Source organism: Hyla sarda, chromosome 3 (genome assembly GCF_029499605.1).
Source record: "Hyla sarda isolate aHylSar1 chromosome 3, aHylSar1.hap1, whole genome shotgun sequence".
NCBI lineage: Eukaryota > Metazoa > Chordata > Amphibia > Anura > Hylidae > Hyla > Hyla sarda.
In genome coordinates this window covers 290,429,791-290,451,549 of record NC_079191.1, presented here as the reverse complement: position 1 = coordinate 290,451,549, position 21,759 = coordinate 290,429,791, and the positions used below count along the sequence as shown (strand labels likewise).

The 21,759-nt window shown below is 42.0% G+C and overlaps 1 protein-coding gene across 2 annotated transcripts in view; it reads left to right on the top strand.

The window, feature by feature from the left end:
* NUP133 (nucleoporin 133) overlaps positions 1-13,885 on the top strand; it is a 397,333-nt gene extending 383,448 nt beyond the window's left edge. For both annotated transcript variants that reach the window (XM_056566853.1, XM_056566852.1), the window contains one exon: positions 13,346-13,885. In XM_056566853.1, the coding sequence (XP_056422828.1) occupies positions 13,346-13,482 (137 nt within the window). In that variant the 3' untranslated portion in view covers positions 13,483-13,885. The remainder of the gene's footprint in view (positions 1-13,345) is intronic.
* Positions 13,886-21,759: the final 7,874 nt, after the last annotated feature.

Here is a 21,759-nt window from a genome sequence, read left to right as displayed (position 1 = left end):
GCACCCTCCTTTTGTGCTCTAGCTGATCGGGATATCGCCATTTTACCATTATGGTCCCTATCAGCCCGACTGAGCTTCCGGGAAGCTTTTATTTTCACTTTAGACGTGGCGATCAACTTTGATCGCCGCGTCTAAAGAGTTAATTCCGGACATTAGCCCGATCGGTGATGTCCGGCATTAGCCACGGGTTCTCATAGCAACCAGGACCCACCGGGTATGATGCGCGCTCACCTGCTGAGTGCTCGTCATACCTCGGGAGCTGCATATGGACGTTTATAAACGTACATATGCGGCAAGGGGTTAATTAACATTTAATTTATTTATTTGAGTGTTAAAGCTCACTGTACCCCTTGTTACGTTCCTATAGGGGTGTAGTTTCCAAAATGGTATGCCATGTGGTTTTAATTTTTTTGCTGTTCTGGCACCATAGGGGCTTCCTAAGTGCGACCTGCCCCCCAAAAACCATTTCAGCAAAATACACTCTCCAAAATCCTATTGTCGCTCCTTCCCTTCTGAGCCCTCTACTGTGCCCGCAGAACACTTTACATCTGCATATGAGGTTTTTCCTTACTCAAGAGAAATTGGGTTACAAATTTTAGGGGGAATTTCTCTCCCTTTACCCCTTGTAAAAATAAAAAAACTGGGTCTACAAGAACATGCTGGCGTAAAAACATTTTGAATTTTCTCCTTCACTTTGCTGCCATTCCTGTGAAATACCTAAAGGGTTAACGCACTGACGAATGTCATTTTGAATACTTTGAGGGGTGCAGTGTTTACTATGGGATCATTTATGGGGGTATTTCTAATATGAGGGCCCTTCAAATCCACTTCAAAACTGAACTGGTCCCTGAAAAATTCAGATTTTGAAAATTTTGTGAAAAATTGGAAAATTGCTGCTGAACTTTGAAGCCCTCTGATGTCTTCCAAAAGTAAAAACATGTCAACTTTATGATGCCAACATAAAGTAGACATATTGTATATGTGAATCAATATATAATTTATTTGGGATGTCCATTTTCCTTATAAGCAGAGAGTTTAAAAGTAAAAAAAACATTCCAAATTTTCATATTTTTCATAAAATTTTGGAATTTTTCCATCAAGAAATGATGCCAGTATTGACGAAAATTTGGCACTTACATAAAGTACAATGTCACGAAAATACAATCTCTGAATCAGAATGAAAAGAAAAAGCATCTCAGAGTTTTATCTATGCTGACAGTGGTCAGATATGCAAAAAATGCTCTGGTTCTTAAGGTGAAAATGGGCTTGGTCCTTAAGGGGTTAAGGATTCACTCCACTGTCAAGCTTTATTAACATTATCCCCAAGTTGCCTGTTTGTGAGTGGTTAACACTGCAAACTGCACTCAGCTAATCGCCGGACACAGCAGTGTCCTACCTCAGCCGGTGGTTGGCTGTGCGGCATGTGTCTTATTGAGCCCCAGCACCAGGAAAATGACCAGTGCCAAGACTCAATACATCATACAGCCACTAAGCCAATCTTTTTGTCCTGCAGAGAAGGAAGTTTCCTGCTTCAGCCAGTGTACTTAAACACAGTCACATGATTGTGATGAGGAGAATCGGAGGCTGAGGTCCTGTGACACACATTACACTATTGTCACATATATTAAGCTAAGAAATATATGAAGAAATCTTCTGTATGAGATCAGTAACATTGTACAATGCATTCCAAAAGTATTTAGACTTTCAATTCCCTGGTTGAACTTGATGGACGTATGTCTTTTTTCAACCGTACTAACTATGTAACATTTTAGTATATTGTGGCCTTTGCTAAATAAAAAAAAGTTTTCCCCATGAGTTTGCACTCAGTACCCCCCAGAGAATGAGAAGAGAATTTTAGAATATGAGACACAATGTCTATGTCAACATGTAATCGTGGTACATTCAGGTCAGCAGGCTTGGATCAGCCCATTCACTTTAATAGTCCCAGCAATGATTATAGTAAAATGAATTGATCCAGTCTTGGTGCTCCTCCTACTTTTAGGAGGAGTAGTAGCAGAACTTGTTTCAAGTTCATACCGAACTCTCTCAAGTATGTGCATATCAATAGTAACAGAGTTAAACAAGTATATATACATAGGAGTATCATAGCTACCGGGCCCGAATATGCCCGGAAAACTGCACATCTCGAATTGGATGCACACCATGCTTATGAATTTACCCGAAGGTGTAGCGAGATGGCTGATTGTGTTGAGTAGAGATGAGCAAACTTACAGTAAATTCGATTCGTCACGAACTTCTTGGCTCGGCAGTTAATGGCTTTAGTCTGCATAAATTAGTTCAGCTTTCAGGTGCTCCCGTGGGCTGGAAAAGGTGGATACAGTCCTAGGAGACTCTTTCCTAGGACTGTATCCTCCTTTTCCAGCCCACCGGAGCACCTGGAAGCTGAACTAATTTATGCAGGATAAGTCATCAACTGCCGAGCCGAGAAGTTCGTGACAAATCGAATTTACTGTAAGTTTGCTCATCTCTAGTGTTGAGGGGTATGTATTCCTGAACTCAGCGGTCATTAAAATATCAGGATGGGGAGTAAATTAAAGAAGTACTCCACTCCCCAGCATTTGGAATATTTAGTTCCGAATGCTGCGTGTGGACTTTGGGGGTCACCAGGCCCCATTGTGACGTCACGTCCTGCCCCCTCAAATAAAGTCTATGGGAAGGGCAGTCACACCCTGGTTGCAGGGCGGGAATGTACACCCTGCACCTGCTCCCCTTTTATGACCCGCACTCAGGAGCTGAGAGTGCATCATAGCTGGACTGTGATTAATGCTGGATATCACCATCCAGGGTGATGCCTGGCATTAACTCTTTAGATAACTAGTCCCGACTGCTCATTCGAGCTGAACAGAACACGCGCGGTGAAATTACAGGTTCCTGATCAGCTAAGGGGGCCTGCCTGATGCTGATCTGAAGACTGCAAATAGGGGCCCAAAAAATTGTAAAATAAAATAAAGAAAAAAGAAATATGAATTACCCCCCCCCCCCCCTTTCTGTTAAAAAAAAAAAATATATATATATATATATATATATATATATATATATATATATATATGATGTAAATTAAAAAGCACAGTCAAAAAAAATCTGAATTGCATATTTTGTAAGAGCATAAAATTAGCTCTTACACATCCCTGTATACAGAAAAATAGGGTCAGAGGAGGAAAAGTTTTAACAACATTTTTCATACAAAAAGTTATAATTTAAGTACAGTACATTTTGTTTAAATCAAAATAAAACATTAAAAAAATTGGGTATCGTTGTAATCTTATGGACATACAGAATAAAGATAATGGCCCAGATTTATCAATCTGCCTGAAACCCTAACTGTCTGTTTTTTCTCACAGCAACCAATCACAGCTCAACTTTCACTCTACAAGAGCTTGTTAAGATGTGAAATCTGAGCTGTGATTGGTTTTTAGAGAAAAACTGACAGTTTTCAAACACAAAACACAAAAACCATCCCTGTGCAGAGGGAATTGTAACAAACATGAAACAAAGAACAAATCTTACAGTAGGCAACAGAAAAGGTAACCAAATCCTCAAGAAAAAGGTCATGATGCCATTGTCCTTGGCATAACTGGGGGAAAGCGAGGGGCAGGGAGAACAAAAAAGGTTAAAGGGGTACTCCGGCGCGAAGACCTCTTATCCCCTATCCAAAGCATAGGGGATAAGATGCCTGATGGCAGGGGTCCTGCTGCTGGGAACCCCCGTGATCTTGCATGCAGCACCCCGTTATAATCAGTCCCTGGAGCATGTTCGCCCCGGGTCTGATTACTGGCGATCATGGGGGCTGGAGCATTGTGACGTTATGGCCCAGCCCCCGTGTGACATCAGGCTCTGCCCCCTCACTGCAAGCCTATGGGGGGGGGCAATGTCAGCTGTCACCCCCCCCCATAGGCTTGCATTGAGGGGGGCGGGGCCATGACTTCACAATGCTCCGGCCCCTGTGATCGCCAGTAATCAGACCCGGAGCGAACATGCTCCGAAGACTGATAACGTGCTGCGTGCAAGACCTCCGCGATCAGGCATCTTATCCCCTATCCTTTGGATAGGGGATAAGATGTCTTAGCGCCGGAGTACTCCTTTAAGGGGGAGGGAAAGAGACAGGTAGACAACGAAAACACTCAGCAGACACATAAGACACCAAACGTGGGGAGGAGGTAGGAGGCCCCCAACAACCCAGGAACGGAGGTCCAAGCGTGCAGCAGGTCCGGGATTTTTTTTTATATGACTATGCTACAGGGGCAGCAAAGTTAGTGTAGTTAATAATATAGTGTCTTTCACCTGTGTTTGATGGTGGTCTCGCAATTCTTGTGTGATTTTCGCCCCAATAGTTTATTCGTCTCAGGTTTTTCAGGTCGCAGTGTGGCCCGAGAAATTACATTACAAGTCAGGTGTTCAGAGGGAGCCTGTCTTTGCTTCAATGGGTGAAGCGACTGCTGGGTGGGAGGGAGATCATTCTGCAAGAATTGTACTTTTGCAACAGTTGGAGGCACCCTTGTCAGTTCACAAAAAGATCTCAGCGTTATGGTAATCTTACAACATAGCCATTTAGCCCCAAGACAAGCACGGATCCTTCATAGGCATGTCCATTGCTGTCTGGCAGGTACATGCTAAAATCACCTTATGGTGGATAACCCCTTTAAAGCGTTATAATTGTTAGAAGGTGAGGAGGAAAGAACAAAATGTCTGCCTCCTCAAAAGGTTGAATAAATTAAGTACATTGAATTAATTGCATTGGGGTATTGATTTCTTTATTTAATTTGCTCTGACAATGCAGATCAAAAACCTAGCCATGTGGAGAAACTTTACTGTATAGCTCAGAGACAGGATTGTGTGAAGGCACAAATCTGGAGAATATTACAAAAAATAATAATCCTACACTGAATGTTCCCAAGGGCACATTGGCCTACATAAGTTTTAAAGGGGTACTCCCAGTGGAAAACATTTTTTTCCAGCAGCTGATAAGTACTGGAAGGATTAAGTTTTTTAAATAGACGTCATTTACGGATCTCAAACAAAATGAAAGACACGTAGGTGCACTCACCACTCAGCGGAAAAAGCCAGGTACGAGAATCCGGTCACGGGTAGCTGGGTCACGGCATAGGCGCTGGTAAAGTGTGGCGCTCGGAGGCCTCCGAGCGCCACACTTTACCAGTGCCTATGCCGTGACCGGATTCTCGTACCTGGCTTTCTCCGTTGAGCGGAGAGTGCACCTACGTGTCTTTCATTTTGTTTGATATTGTAACTTACTACCTATGTACGTGCACCCCGCAGGAGACCCTTACTTGAGGTCACCGAGGATTTGACCACGCAGTTAATTAGGTGATATAGCTCCTTTTTGTGTGCTCTCTCCTTTCCTCCATCTATACCTGTTATATCTCATTTACATATCTGTTTAACTTTGTGGCACCAGTTGATTTAAAAAAAAAAAAAAAAATTCCTCCGAAGTACCCCTGTAAATTAGTTATCTTAAAAATTCTTAATCCTACCAGTACTTATCAGCTGCTGAATTTGAGTTTTTCTCTGTCTGACAAAAGTGCTCTCTGCTGACACCTGTCTGTCTGTATCAGGAACTGTCCAGAGCAGGAGCAAATCCCCATAACAAAACTCTCCTGCTCTTGACAGTTCCTGAGACAGACAGACAGGTGCCAGCAAAGCACTATGGTCAGACAGAAAATAAATGTAAATAGAAAAGAACTTCCACTGTAGTATACAGCAGCTGATAAGTACTGGAAGGATTAAGATTTTTAAATAAAGAGTAATTGACAAATCTGTTTAACTTTCTGGCACCAGTTGATTTAAATAGAAATAGTTTTTCACGGGAGTACCCCTTTAAATGGAAGAAGTTTGAAACAACAAATACTCTACCTAGAGTTAACTGTCCTACCAAACTAAATACTTGGTGAGAAGGGCAATGGTAAAAGAGGTGACTGAAAACTCAATGGTCACTCAGGCTGCTCTTCAAAGATCCTGTGTGGACTTCCAGTAGGTCAATCATTACTTATTCACTCTACCAGTCTGAGATTCATGCCAGAGAGGCCAGAAAGCATCCTACCTGGAATTTGCACGAAAAAAACCCACATACAAGGCTCTGAGAAACAAGTCTCTGGTGTTAATGAAACAGATTGAACTTTTTGGCCTCAACTCTAAGCATTATGTCTAGAATAAACCATACAGGATCATGCAGTGTTTTTTTTTAGCTGATGAGACAAGCAGACGGGTCAGGATTAAGGGAAAGCTAAATGAAGCATAGTACAGATATATTAATGAAAACCTGATCAAGAGGGCTTTGGTCATCAGAATGAGCTAAAGGTTCACTATCCAACTAGACAGCTAAGGCAACACAGGAGTGGCCTAGGGACAACTCTGTAATTGTCTTTAAAGTGGTCCTCCGCCCCTAGGCATCTTATTCCCTATCCAAAAGATAGGGAATAGTTTGTCTGATCCCGGAGGTCCCGCCGCTGGGAACCCCCACGATCTCTCCTGCAGCACCCCAGTCAGCTTGTGCACGGAGCGAGCTTCACTCCGTGCCTGATGACTGGCGATGCAGGGGCCGGAGGATCGTGATATCATGGCCACGCCACCTCGTGATGTCACGGCCCACCCTCTTAATGCAAGTCTATGGGGGCGTGGCGGTGACTTTTTGATTGCTTTTTATAATTTTTCTGATATACATTTTTTAACAGTTTGGACATTTACACACGCGGCGATACCAAACATGTAAACTTTTTTCCTTTTTATTGTAAAATGTGCAAATAAGGGTCATTTAACTTATTAGTGGTTTTAACAAGTAGAAGAAAAATCCTGCAGTCCTGGCCGTTCTCCCATAAAATGGTGTTTTATTTTTCCATCATACATACATACAGTGATAGCAACACTCAACGGGGTCCTAGCTCGGACCAAGCTCTTTATCAAGACGTGCATGGTTAACAACTTAATATGAACTCATTTTCTACAGACTTATAGTAAAACTTCTGGGCTGTGGATAAAACCGGGAAAACACATACACCCATCCTATGACTTCAGTGATGGGTGTAGAAACATGGCGTCTTTACCTAGGTTTGAACATCAACCCAGTGGTGATGGCTGAATTCTGAATTATGCCTAATAGGAACTGTAAAAACACATATATTGTCATTTAAAATATATAACCCATATCTCCTTGGTCAGTTTGGGATTCATCGCTGGGATCAGTCTATTTTTTGCTGCTAACCTGTGCCACTTAATTTGTGATTTATCTCTTGGATTGTTGCTGTGGCCAACAATATGTTGGTAGAACAGTGCAAGCATTACGGTGTAGGATCAATAAACACAGTCAAAACATTAGGAATAGTTTCCTGCTTCATGGATTTTATTGGCATTGCAGCATTAAGCATCCTGGCAATAAAAGACCCTTCAAGGTGACCCCAATTGATCATATACCCAATACTGTCTCCAATAGATTTGAACAGCTACAGAAGAAGGAAGTATTCAGGATTTAAAAGATGGGAACTTTCTCCGGAGGGTTTGAGTGAAATCACAGAAACGATCAATTAATAAATCCATCATGTCTGGTCCTCTGGGTGCTATATATATATATATATTTATATATATATTTATATATATATTTATATATATATTTATATATATATTTATATATATATTTATATATATATTTATATATATATATATATATATATTTATATATATATATATATATATATATATTTATATATATATTTATATATATATTTATATATATATTTATATATATATTTATATATATATATATATATATATAACAGGGTATCAGCAAACAGCTGATAACCACTTGAGATCGCACTACCAAGTCATATTATCATTTTGTGTCCGAAATATTAGACCCCACTACGCAATCTGCAATCATAAGCAGGGTCGGACTGGGGCTAAAAACCAGCCCTGGAAAAATTGTCATACGAGCCCCACAGCATTGTGTCAGCCGCTGGCTGCAGGGGAGGGACAGGGAAGCCTGGCACTTGATTTGCCATGCCTCTATAAGAGAACTATGCTGTGGGTGCAGCCTCAACATACAAGACAGGAATGTGGTATTAACGCTATGTAAAATCCACTTGGGGAAAACCGTAAAAAATAAAAGCAACCCTCTCTTTTTTACACTTTTGCTACCGCCAGAGTCACAGAACTCAGTTCCCAGTGTCCAGCACTTCTGGGTTAGGTTACCTGATCTCACACAGCTGCTAATTCAATTACGGGCCGAAGCAGTGTCCAGCCTCAGGCACTAATTGGATGGCTGGCAATGTGACGTCACGTCACCTAACCAAAAGTGCCAGATACCAGGAACAGAATTCCGCCATTTCAGTGGCAGTGTAAAAGTGAGGAATTTTAGAGAGGGTTTTTTATTTATTTTTTATTTTTTTACTGTCCCCATCCCGTAGTAGATATTGCATAGGGTTAAAATACCGTGGGAAGCATAACACTGGTGCAGGCATTGCAACATTGAGACAGTTTTAAAATGCTACCAAAATACAGGTAAATAGGGAAAGGGGCGGGTCCTGGCGGCTGTTCCCTGCCCAGCCGGCTTGATTGACACGTCTCTCTTGTCTCTAGCAGTGTATACTGAGACCCTGGAAGACAGTGGTCAGCACTACAAAGTCCAACACTACACCTTTTCCTGACTTTGCAGGTTCCTGCATACAGATGGGGTACTCAATCCCAATAGTTTATAGTAGTGAGCATAACAGTCTCACAGTAGAACATTATTGGAAGCTTCAGCAATCAACTGGGCAACATTTCCTTTGCACAGGCTTTGATAAATCTCCCCCAGGTCTCCAAACTGTGGACTGTTAGCTGTTCCAACAACGGTCTGTGCATGCTGGGAGTTGTCATTCTGCTGGGAGTTTTGGTTTAGCAACAGCTGGAGATCCACAGTTTGGAGGCCACTGATACAGGGGAGAGATGCATCACCTGCCCTGCTGAGACCCGCCCCGAGGACTAATCACCCGCTACAGGTTCCCCTTAACTGTATGTAGTTAAATATAAAAAATATAGTTATTTAGAAATAATGAATAATAATGAACAACTTAAATTGCAAAAATAAATAAAAATGACCAAAGTAGTAACAGCAGGTCTCCTCTTCCCAGAACCTACTCCCTTACCCCACATTACAGGTCCCCCCTCATCACAGGTCCCCACATCACAGGTCCCCCCGTCTCCAGCCCCCCACATCACAGGTATCCCCTTTCCAGCCCCTCATATCACAGGGCACCCTGTCTCAAGCCCCCCACATCACAGGTCTCACTCTGCAACCCCTAACATCACAGGTCTCCCCCTCTGCAGCCCCTAACATAACAGGTCTCCCCCTCTGCAGCCCCTAACATCACAGGTCTCCCCCTCTGCAGCCCCTAACATCACAGGTCTCCCCCTCTGCAGCCCCTAACATCACAGGTCTCCCCCTCTGCAGCCCCTAACATCACAGGTCTCCCCCTCTGTAGCCCCTAACATCACAGGTCTCCCCCTCTGCAGCCCCTAACATCACAGGTCTCCCCCTCTGCAGCCCCTAACATCACAGGTCTCCCCCTCTGCAGCCCCTAACATCACAGGTCTCCCCCTCTGCAGCCCCTAACATCACAGGTCTCCCCCTCTGCAGCCCCTAACATCACAGGTCTCCCCCTCTGCAGCCCCTAACATCACAGGTCTCCCCCTCTGCAGCCCCTAACATCACAGGTCTTCCCCTCTGCAGCCCCTAACATCACAGGTCTTCCTCTCTGCAGCCCCTAACATCACAGGTCTCCCCCTCTGCAGCCCCTAACATCACAGGTCTCCCCCTCTGCAGCCCCTAACATCACAGGTCTCCCCCTCTGCAGCCCCTAACATCACAGGTCTCCCCCTCTGCAGCCCCTAACATCACTGGTCTCCCCCTCTGCAGCCCCTAACATCACCGGTCCCCCTCTGCAGCCCCCCCCCCCCCCCCCCCCCGCACACCACATAACAGGTCTCACCCTTACCAGACCACCACATAACAGGTCTTACCCTTACCAGACCCCCCACACACCACATAACAGGACTCCCACCCTTTCCCTTACATAGTAATAGCATTAGGTTCCTTTTCCTCTCACCCAGTATAGTAGATCTTCCCCCGAGCAGCTGCAGTCACTGTGTGCCGACAGGAGGAGGGGCCAGGAGCAGTGAGGAGGCAAAGAGTAGAGGGGAGTGTACTGTCTGTACAGCTCCCATTACAGACTCTGTACCCCAGACCTCCGGACCTCCGCTCACTGTGTCAGCTGTCAGGAGCCTCAGGATCTGTGTGTGATGCTGCAGCTGCGGAGCACACAGGTCCAGACACTGCTGACAGACTGACACAGTGACTTGTCGGCAGGGGCGTAGCTAGAAATCACAGGGCCCCGATGCAAAAAATTGTCCTGGGCCCCCCTACCCTCGACGACTCGCTTCCCCAATCCCTGACGAACCCCTTACACGGGCTCAACCGCACAAACATAATAACTTACAGGCAGGGCCGGAATGGGGCCAAAAATAGGCTCGGCATTTTAAAATAAGTAGCCCATTTTTCTGGTGGGGGTTCGACTTCTTAGACCCTACCAATCACCTTGGTTCAAGTGGCTCTCCAGCTGTTATAAAGCTACAACTCCCATTGTGTCTGCTGGAGATCCTCAGGCATTATGGAAGTTGTTGTTTTGCAACAGCTGGAGAGCCACAGATTGGGTCAGACAGAACACACAGTGATATCAGTGACCTGAGTGACATCTTCTCTGTTGTCTTTTCTTTCTCATCGTGTCTGGGCAACAGGACTCTTCCTCCAGCTTCATCTTCTCTGCAGAGTCTGACTGCCGGACATCATTGATTCCTCAGCTTGTCAGCAGATTCCCATTCTCTATATAAAGACATTAATCATTATTATCCTGCCAAATACTGTGTCCCCTGAATATAATACTGCCAGAAACTGTACCCCCTGAATTTAATACTACCACCCATTGTACCCTCTAAATATATTATTGCTACACACTGTACCCCCTGAATATAATACTGCCAACCAGTGTACCCCCTGAATATAATTCTGCTACACACTGTAACCCCTGAGTAAAATACTTCAACAAACTGTATCCTCAGAATATAACCCTGCCACACACTGTTCCCAAAATAATAATACTGTCACACAGTATTTCTCCATAGTCCAGCTGAATCCCACCCCTGCACTGTCCTCCTCCAGACCCATCTATCCTCCTCCAGGCTTCTCTGTCAACCCCCCCCCCCCCCCCCCACCAAGACCCCTACGTCTTAACCCAAGTCATTACCTCATGCACCGCCACCCACGACCCCCCTGGCACCCAATCCTCAGTCTCCTCCTTATCGCCTCATACATCACCACCCAGCCCCCCCACGTACCCCATCCTCAGTCTCCTCATACACCGCCACCCAGTCCAACGCCCCCTGCACCCCACCCTCAGTCTCCTCATTATTCAATCCCCCTGCACCCCATTCTCAGTCTCCTCATTATTCAATCCCCCTGCACCCCATTCTCAGTCTCCTCATACACCACCACCCAGTCCAACCCCCCAGCACCCCATTCTCAGTCAATCCCCCTGAACCCCATTCCCCAACCACGCCCCCCCATTCTCGGTCTCATCAATCCATCCCTTCCCCCAGCTCCCACACACACACACTCATTCCATCCTCTGTCTCCCCATCAATTAGGCCCCCCCGCCCTTTGTGTCATCAATCACCCCCTCCCCCCGCACCCCATCCTCAGTCTCCTCATCAATATCCCTCCCCTCCCCCCCCCCCCATCCTCGTTCTTCTCATCAATCACCCCCTTCCCCCCCACCTGCACCCCGTCTTTAGTCTCCTCATCAATCCCACCACTAATTATACATAGAAGGTCTGGTCTAACCAATATGTGTCACTGGACATCTTAATACTGTATCAATCATTAACCCTGGACATCTTAATACTGCATTAATGCTGATTATCAATCAGCTTACTGTAATGCATCTACCACTATCTGTGACCACACAATATGGAATGATAGTGAAGCTATTTATATAATAACATGCTCCTCCGATGACTATAACCAGACTATAGTTAGTAGATGTGTATAATGCCAGATGCATTACTGACTGTTTGACACTATGTGCCATGCAAAACTGTTTGCATTTGTGGGCATTCATTATAATAATATTATATATTGTGAGTTCATTATAAGTTCTTAACCATTCGCGTCTTGATAAAGAGCTCGGTCCGAGCTAGAAAGGCGTTGAGTGTGGCTACCACTGTATGTATGTATGATGGAAAAATAAAGCATAGATTTTTCTTCTACTTGTTAACCACTACTATCTGCCGACATCCTGCTGGGATTGGGTACTCTAGGGCTGCTGACCCACTCATTTGCTATGCTTGAACAGATGTTATGCTCTCAGCATAACCAACTTTGGTCAGCAGATTTGATCTTCACCTTTTAATACATGGTCATCTTGGGTAATACACTAGGATCGCACTAATGTATTTTTTGTTTTCTCAGTTGGTTTAATTTATTAGGGTAGGGGTTTTTATATAATTTTAGAAACTTTTGTTGTTTTAGTTTTTACACTTGAGTTCCCATGGGGGACTTTGATATTCAATCATCAGATTGTATTTACTGTATAATGCTATGCCTATGGCCACTTTAGATGCAGTGATCTGCATTGATCATGGCGTCTAAAGGGTTAATGGTAGGCAGCAGCGGGATAGCTGTTGACTGTCATTAACAGTGAGTGTCTAGCTACTGATAGTAGCCGGCACTCACTGCCCTGAAGCGAGCTCAGCTCTAGCACTCGCTTCAAAGCCGGTTAAGGATTTAGGGCATACAGGTAGACCCTTCATCCTTAACAGGTTAAAGAAGGGACAAACTCTGACACACTCTTATTTTAATAAATCATTTTGTATGTAACCTTGAGTTCATTGCTTTATTTCTTGAAACAAGCTGTGCTGCCAAAGAGGCTTTCCTTTTCTTCCTTCCTTCTCTCAATGTACTTGTGGAACATTTAGTGTGTCTGTCTATGTATATGTGTATTATTACATAATTTTGTAATGATGGTTATAATGTCTTTATATACATCCTGAGGCAGATGGTAATGTGACAGAGTTAACACAATTAAATCTAATCAGTAACTTCTATTATAAGGTGTACGTGAGTGTTAATTCCCACTGGCAACTGTTAAAATAACAATCTACTAAGCAGCATCATTTAATCACAATGTATTTGTTTAATTTACTTGTTCTATAGTATTAATAGTATAGTAAGGTTTATCTTCTGGTGTTTTTTTCCTTAACTTTACCCATGCTTGTGTTTTCAAAGGTAAAGGCCTGAAGCATTACTTACCAGATGTAAATCTGCTGCTTCAATCAGATGAACTTGACATCTTACAAGCCGATCGCTGCTTTGAGTTTGTTCTAAAAGCAAACTATGAATATTTTTTAAAACAACTTGAGTAATTGATTTGTAGATTATGCCGTTTTATACACATTTCTTTTTTTGGGTTAAATAAAATGTGCCATTTGTAATATTGTCTTCTCTACGTAAACTATAACTATATTGCAAATCATTGAACAGCATGTCGTTTTTTTTTTGTTTTTTTTTGGAATAAAAATAGTGAGGGAATGTAGTGGGGTGTTTAGCTTCATCTGGTTTCCTTAACATGGATTACATTCTTTGTGAGGTGCTTCATAAGCCGGGAATTCCTTCACTGATCATTAATCTGATCTGCATTTCTCCTGGGCACACAAGACTGATTTTTATGGATTATGATCTTGCTGTGTACACTATTTTGTACTACACAAAACCAATCACTAACAAGTCACCAAAAATCTAATAAAAATCTGAAGATCTTTCTTGCTATACTTTGTTAAAGTAGATTGATTTCTTTAAATAATCTTACAATTAATAACAATGAGAAATTAACTGCAGATCTGTACAAAGATATTGTTTAAAATAGTTTAACATCTTGTTATTGCTCACTTATTTTGAGTTATAAATTTTTTAAGGATATTAAAAACATTTCATGGGACATGATACTTAAATTACAAAACTAACCTTTTAATGCAGAAAAAGATGTGATGTCTTCTTTGAAAGATTCTGCTTCCATTGATGCTCCATCCTTTAGATGTCGGCTTGCTTGCATATTTTTCTTCTTTTGCTCTGGCCAAGTGCCTGATAAAACAACTTGATCCAACAGCTGAGAAGGTCACAAGTTAAATTAGTTGACTTGAATCCAGTTTGCAGTTAAAGTCCAAATATTCCTTGCATACCCCCCTCCACCCCTTTAGTTCTCCACTCAGACATCACTCCAGGCTGAACATGTTTGGAAGAATATATGTACTGTGTGTAACTTATTAAGGGAACAGAGACTGCAACCTCGAAGCTGCTCAGTACTGAATGAAACTGGTGCAGCTGTCATACTAGCATATGTTCCTCAACAACTTTGTATCCAGTAGAACTGAACTAGAAATAATGGATCCCTATTCTACAGTTGTAATGTGCAATTAAACTGAAAATGATTTCCGGTAATATCCAAATACAATCAGTAAATTAATTCTACTTAAGAAAAAACAGACATGGTTGCACATCCACAACATGCACCTTGATCTAATGCTTCTCAGCAACATTTATTAAACTAATAGGTTCTTATAGTGTACTTTATGATCATGAAGTGCAAGCTCACTAGCCATGTCACAGCCACTGGTAAGTAATGGGTCCCTAGCATAAAATGGTGCAGCACTGAGTGGCAACCACCACCCCAACACCAGTGCCCACAGGGGAAACGACCCAACTGGCAGAGCAGCTCTAATGCCATTCAAATCAGTACCTGGGCCGCCAAACAGCACCACACCAGGGGGAACCGATGTAAAAAGCTCACTCACCATTTGCTCCCAGTATGAGACTGGGAGGCTGCCAGGAGGAATAGGGCCCTAATGCAGCTTCCTGCCAAATGTATAGGCCTGGGCTGAGGGGGAGGGGCAGAGTGCAGACCAAGCAAAAAAAAAAAAAGGGGGATAGTAAACACAATGTGAATTCAACTAGTTAATTAATTCTATTCTCCTGTTACTTAATATAAATGTTAGATGTACATCTTTATGTATTTATGCCAGTGAAGATGTGTAAAAATTAAGATGGTCACAAACATCCTAAAATACCTATGGTTTGCTCTGAGATGTACTCATACTTCATGTTTTTCCATTTACATTCTGTGACTACCCCTTAATTATCATTGATGCATAAAACATGATTATTGGTCAGTCTATTCATGCCATACAACATAATTATTGTAAATGAATTACAAAAAGAATAAATATCAAATTTGTGACTTTGCCACACATCAACCTTTTACCATTGTGAAATCATCCCTGAAAAATTATTGCAATGTGACAGGGTGTATTATCCTAATATAGGGTCCACTGCCATTAGGGACTACAAAAATGTGTGTGATGTGTCCATGAAATATCTTCATGAATACCATGGTCCAATGTTTCCCGACAGAACCTTTTCCCTGTTACATCCTATATTAGGTAAACAATGAACCAAGTCATTAACATGATGATGATTGTGGGTGTGGTTTTGCTTTAAAGGGGTACTCCTAAAAACATAAAAATAAAATGTGTTTTTTTTCCGATCAACTGATGCCAGAACGTTAAACAGATTTGTAAATTACTTCTATTTAAAAATCTTAACCCTTCCATTACCTATCAGTTGCAGTATTCTCCACAGGAAGGTCTTTTCTTTTTAAATATATTTTCTGTCTGACCACAGTGCTCTCTGCTGACACCCCAGTCCATGTCAGGAACTGTCCAGAGCAGGGGCAAATCCCCATAGCAAACCTATCCTGTTCTGGACAGTTCCTGATATGGACAGAGGTGTCATCAGAGAGCACTGTGGTCAGACTGAAAAGAATTCCTGAAAGAAATACAACTTCCTGTGGAGCATACAGCAGCTGATAAGTATAGGAAGGATTAAGATTTTTAAATAGAAGCAATTTACAAATCTGTTTAACCTCTTGAGGAGAGCTCGGTCTCTCATATCGGGTCAGTCCTGGCATCTAACGGTAGCCAGGACCTGGGGCTAATAGCGTGCATCACTGATCGCGGTGACCCGGGCTATTAACCCTTTAAACACGACATTCAAAGTTGATCATCGCATCTAATCTGTAAATAAAAGAATTCCCGGCAGCTCAGTCGGGCAGTGAAACCTCGGTATCCCACTCAGCTAGGACGCAAGCGGAGGGTCCGTTGCCTGCCTCTGTCACGTCCGATCGGCGATTGATTGCTCCAAGCCGGAGATCCAGGCTTGAGCAATCAGCTGCCGCTAACACTGATCAATGCAAAGCCATAGCATTGCATTGAACAGTGCTGGCAATCAATGTACTGCATGTTATAGCCCCCTATGGGGGCTATAACATTGCAAAATAAGAGTTAATGTGATTTAACCCCTTCCATAATAAAAGTTAAAATCACCCCCCTTTTTCCATAAAAATAAAAAAAAAACATGTAAATAAATATAAACAGATGTGGTATTGCCGTGTGCATAAATTTCCGAACTATAAAAAATATATTGTTAAACTGCTTGGTCGATGGCGTACGCGCAAAAAAATTCCAAAGTCCAAAATAGTGTATTTTTGGTCACTTTTATACCATAACAAAATGAATCAAAAGCTTATAGGGGTCAGATGACAAAATTTAAGTTTTCCTGCATGTAGTTATGATTTTTTTTCTGAAGACAAAATCCAACCTATATAAGGCTGCTTTCACACTATAAAATTCATCCGTTTTAAAGATCCGTTTGATGTTCCGTTTGATGAAAGCCCTGAAAATTGGCCATTAAATGTCCGTTAGAAAATCCCATTATAGTCTATGGTATTTTTACATTATCCGTTTTAATCCGTTATAGTACGTCATGAATAACGGACGTTATTTTGTGACGGAAGATAGTAACGGGAGAAATAGCGCTCTGCTGCAAAATGGCTATTACCTCATTCACCTGAGTACGCTCCGGTGTCTTGTGTGTAACTGAAATAATGCACCAAGAATAAAGAAACCCCGCAAGAGTACTACAGTGACTCCATTCTTCTTTATACTCAGTGCAAACATTTATTTGATCCTGATTTTGTCAGAGACAGAAAAACAAAAGCAGAAAAACACATTTCAAGTAAGTTTTTTATTTGCATTTTGCTCAGTGACATATATGATCCTCTATCAATCAGCAAGAGTTTTTTTTTTATACAGGTTACAATGTGAAATTAGGAGCACTCTCTTTAACCTGTTAAAGGGTACCTCTCATCAAATAAACTTTTGATATATTTTAGATTAATGATTGTTGAATAACTTTCCAATAGCATGTTAATGAAAAATATGCTTCTTTCTATTGTATTTTTCCCGATCAGTCCTGTCAGCAAGCATTTCTGACTCATGCTGGAGTCCTAAACACTCAGAGCTGCCAGCCTGCTTTGTTCACAGCCAAACAGGCTGTGAACAAAGCAGGCTGGCAGCTCTGAGTGTTCTCCTTTGTGAACAAAGCAGACTGGCAGCTCGTAGTGTTTAGGACTCCAGCATGAGTCTGAAATGCTTGCTGCCAGGACTGGTAGGGAGACCCCTAGTGGTCATTTCTTCAAAGTGGAAAATTAAATTACAATTGCATGTTATTAAAAAATATGCTTCTTTCTAAGTTATTCTGCATACATTAATCTATAATCAAAAGTTTTTTTGATGAGAGGTACCCTTTAAGCATGCAGGGCGTATATTTTTTTTAATCAACTGGTGCCAGAAAGATAAAGATTTGCAAATTACTTCTAATAAAAAAAAATCTTAATCCTTCTTGTACTTATTAGCTGTTGAATACTACAGAGGAAATTATTTTCTTTATGGAACACATTGCTCTCTGCTGACATCATGACCACAGTGCTCTCTGCTGACATCTCTGTCCATTTTAAGAAAATCTTGCTGCTCTGGACAGTTCCTGAAATGGACAGAGATGTCAGCAGAGACCACTGTGGTCATGATGTCAGCAGAGAGCTCTGTGTTCCAAAAAGAAAATAATTTCCTCTGTAGTATTCAGAAGCTAATAAGTACTGGAAGGATTAAGATTTTTTAATAGCAGTAATTTACAAATCTGTTTAACTTTCTGGCACCAGTTGATTGAAAAAAAAGGTTTTCCACCGGAGTACCCCTTTAAGGACGCAGGGTGAACCTGTACGCCCTGGTCCCATTACCGTGGTTTAAAGCGTGCTCACGAGCTGAGCAGACTTCGAACCTGGTGGTTCCCGACTGCGATCAGCATCCAGGACCCAGGGTCAAAGCCGGCACTAACCCTTTAGACGCCGCGATCAAACTGAAAGTAAAATGATCCTGGCATTAAAATGAAACCACTCTGTCCCGATCAGCTGAGAGGACGGCGGGAGGGTCAATACCTACCTCCTCGCTGTCTGAGCGGTGGTCTGATGATCCAAGCCAGGCATGCAATGATCAATCAAAAGATTGCATCGTATAGCAAAATAAAAATTAATTATAAAACGGAATTGACCATTTTCATAGTAAGTGTGCCCCCCCCCTTATACTATTTTGTAAATAAAATAATCCTGTGATACCGCCGCATGCGTTAATGTCCAAACTATTAAAAAAAAATGTTTTACGTGTACACCATCGAGCATGCGGTTAAACTAATGTTAGTCCAAAAATGTGCATTCTTAATCCCTTCAAATATTGCAAAAAAAATGTATAAAAGTGATTAAAAAGTCCCATCAAAACAAAAATGGTACAGATAAAAAACTACAGACCACAGCGTAAAAAAATGAGCCCTCATACAGCCCTGCATGTGGAAAAATAAAGTTATAGGGGTCAGAAGATGACGATTTTCCACATGCTAATTTTGGTGCATGTAGTTTATTTAAATGTTTTTTTTTTTTTTTTTTTTTTTTTTTTTTAAAGTAGTCAAAATAAAACCTACATAAATGTAACCGTATGGACCTACAGAATAAAGATAAGGTGCAAAAAGTGCACTGCGTAGATATGGAAGTTGTTTTTTTTTTTTTATAATTTCACCCCCCAAATTTTTATATATATATATATTTTTTTTTGTTATAAAATAAATGATTTTATTACAAAGTACCTTTGGTGAGAACTAGAGATGAGCGAACTTACAGTAAATTCGATTTGTCACGAACTTCTCGGCTCGGCAGTTGATGACTTATCCTGCGTAAATTAGTTCAGCCTTCAGGTGCTCCGGTGGGCTGGAAAAGGTGGATACAGTCCTAGGAATGAGTCTCCTAGGACTTTATCCACCTTTTCCAGCCCATCGGAGCACCTGAAAGCTGAACTCATTTATGCAGGAAAAGTCATCAACTGCCGAGCCGAGAAGTTTGTGACGAATCGAATTTACTGTAAGTTCGCTTATCTCTAACCTGTATCAAAGACACTTGTCGAACACATCAGATTCTAAACTTCCCACCATGGCCAAGTTCAAAAAACTTTCCATGGATGTTGGGGGACAAGATTTTAGACCTACGCCAGAATGAAATGGACTACAAGACCAAGCAGTTTGGTGAGAAGTTTACAGTTAGTGTAATTATTGACAAATGGAAGAAACACAAAATAACTCCCGTGAAGGACCAAAATCCTGCAGTGTCTCAAGGTTCTCCTGCTCAAGAAAGCACAAGAACAGGCCTGTGTGGCATTTTCTAATGAACATCTGAATGATTCAGAGGAGAACTGGGTGAAAGTGTTGTGGTTAGATGAGACCAAAATAGTTCTTTGGCATCAACTTAAGTTGCCATGTTTGGAGGAGAAATTTTGCCTATGACCCCAAGGACACCAAACCCACCGTCAAATATATATGTGGAAACATTCTGCTTTGTGGATGTTTTTCTGCTAAGGGAACAGGACAATTCAACCTCATCAAAGGGATGATGGATGGGGGGGGGGGGCTATGGTACTGTCTTGTCTTGGGTGAGAAGCTTCTTCTCTCATCTAAGGCATTAACAATTTATTGTACAGGGTGGACCATTTATATGGATACACCTTAATAAAATGGGAATGGTTGGTGATATTAACTTCCTGTTTGTGGCACATTAGTATATGTGAGGGGGGGGGGAACTTTTCAAGATAGATGGCCATTTTGAATCCAACTTTTGTTTTTTAAATAGGAAGAGGGTCATGTGACACATCAAACTTATTGGGAATTTCACAAGAAAAACAATGTGCTTGGTTTTAATGTAACTTTATTCTTTCATGAGTTATTTACAAGTTTCTGACCACTTATAAAATGTGTTCAATGTGCTGCCCATTGTGTTGGATTGCCAATGCAACCCTCTTCTCCCACTCTTCACACACTGATAGTAACACCGCAGGAGAAATGCTAGCACAGGCTTCCAGTATCCGTAGTTTCAGGTGCTGCACATCTCGTATCTTCACAGCATAGACAATTGCCTTCAGATGACCCCAAAGATAAAAGTCTAAGGGGGTCAGATCGGGAGACCTTGGGGGCCATTCAACTGGCCCACAACGACCAATCCACTTTCCAGGAAACCGTTCATCTAGGAATGCTCGGACCTGACACCCATAATGTGGTGGTGCATCAGCTTGCTGGAAAAATTCAGGGAACCTGCCAGCTTCAGTGCATAAAGAGGGAAACACATCATCATGTAGCAATTTCGCATATCCAGTGGCCTTGAGGTTTCCATTGATGAAGAATGGCCCCACTATCTTTGTACCCCATATACCACACCATATCATCAATTTTTGTGTTCCAACAGTCTTGGAGGGATCTATCCAATGTGGGTTAGTGTCAGACCAATAGCGGTGGTTTTGTTTAACTTCACCATTCACATAAAAGTTTGCCTCATCACTGAACAAAATCTTCTGCGGAAACTGAGAACTGAGGGTCCTGTTCCATTTTTTCTTTTGGCCATTCTGCAGCACCTGAAACTACGGATACTGGAAGCCTGTGCTAGCATTTCTCCTGCGGTGTTGCTATCAGTGTGTGAAGAGTGGGAGAAGAGGGTTGCAGTGACAATCCAACACAATGGGCCGCACATTGAACACATTTTATAAGTGGTCAGAAACTTGTAAATAACTCATGAAAGAATAAAGTTATGTTAAAACCAAGCATATCATTGTTTTTCTTGTGAAATTCCCAATAAGTTTGATGTGTCACATGACCCTCTTCCTATTGAAAAAACAAAAGTTGGATTCAAAATGGCCGCCATGGTCACCACCTATCTTGAAAAGTTTCCCCCCTCACATATACTAATGTGCCACAAACAGGAAGTTAATATCACCAACCATTCCCATTTTATTAAGGTGTATCCATGTAAATGGCCCACCCTGTAGATGGGTATTCCAACAAATGACCAAAAACACAGTACAAATGTAAAAAGCATTGATTAAATAAGAAGCACATTAAAGGAATAAGTTTCACATACAAAAACTTGTCCCCTATCCACAGAATAGGCTATACGTTTTAGATTGCGGGGGTCTAACTACTGGGACATAAGTTCCCCACCCCCGTCATCTCCTGTATGGCAGACATAGAACATAATGTACGGCTCCCATCCAGTTTGGTTACATTGTAACCACACTTGTAGTGCAATCCGCCTGATTGGCGACTGGGCAGGTCTTTTACATTGTGTAGTAATAGAGGGAGCTCGGTGCCATGTTTATGGATCCCAGACCAGCCACAGAGGGTTGCTCCCTCTTGCAGATGAGTACTTTGAATTCTTCTGACCTATC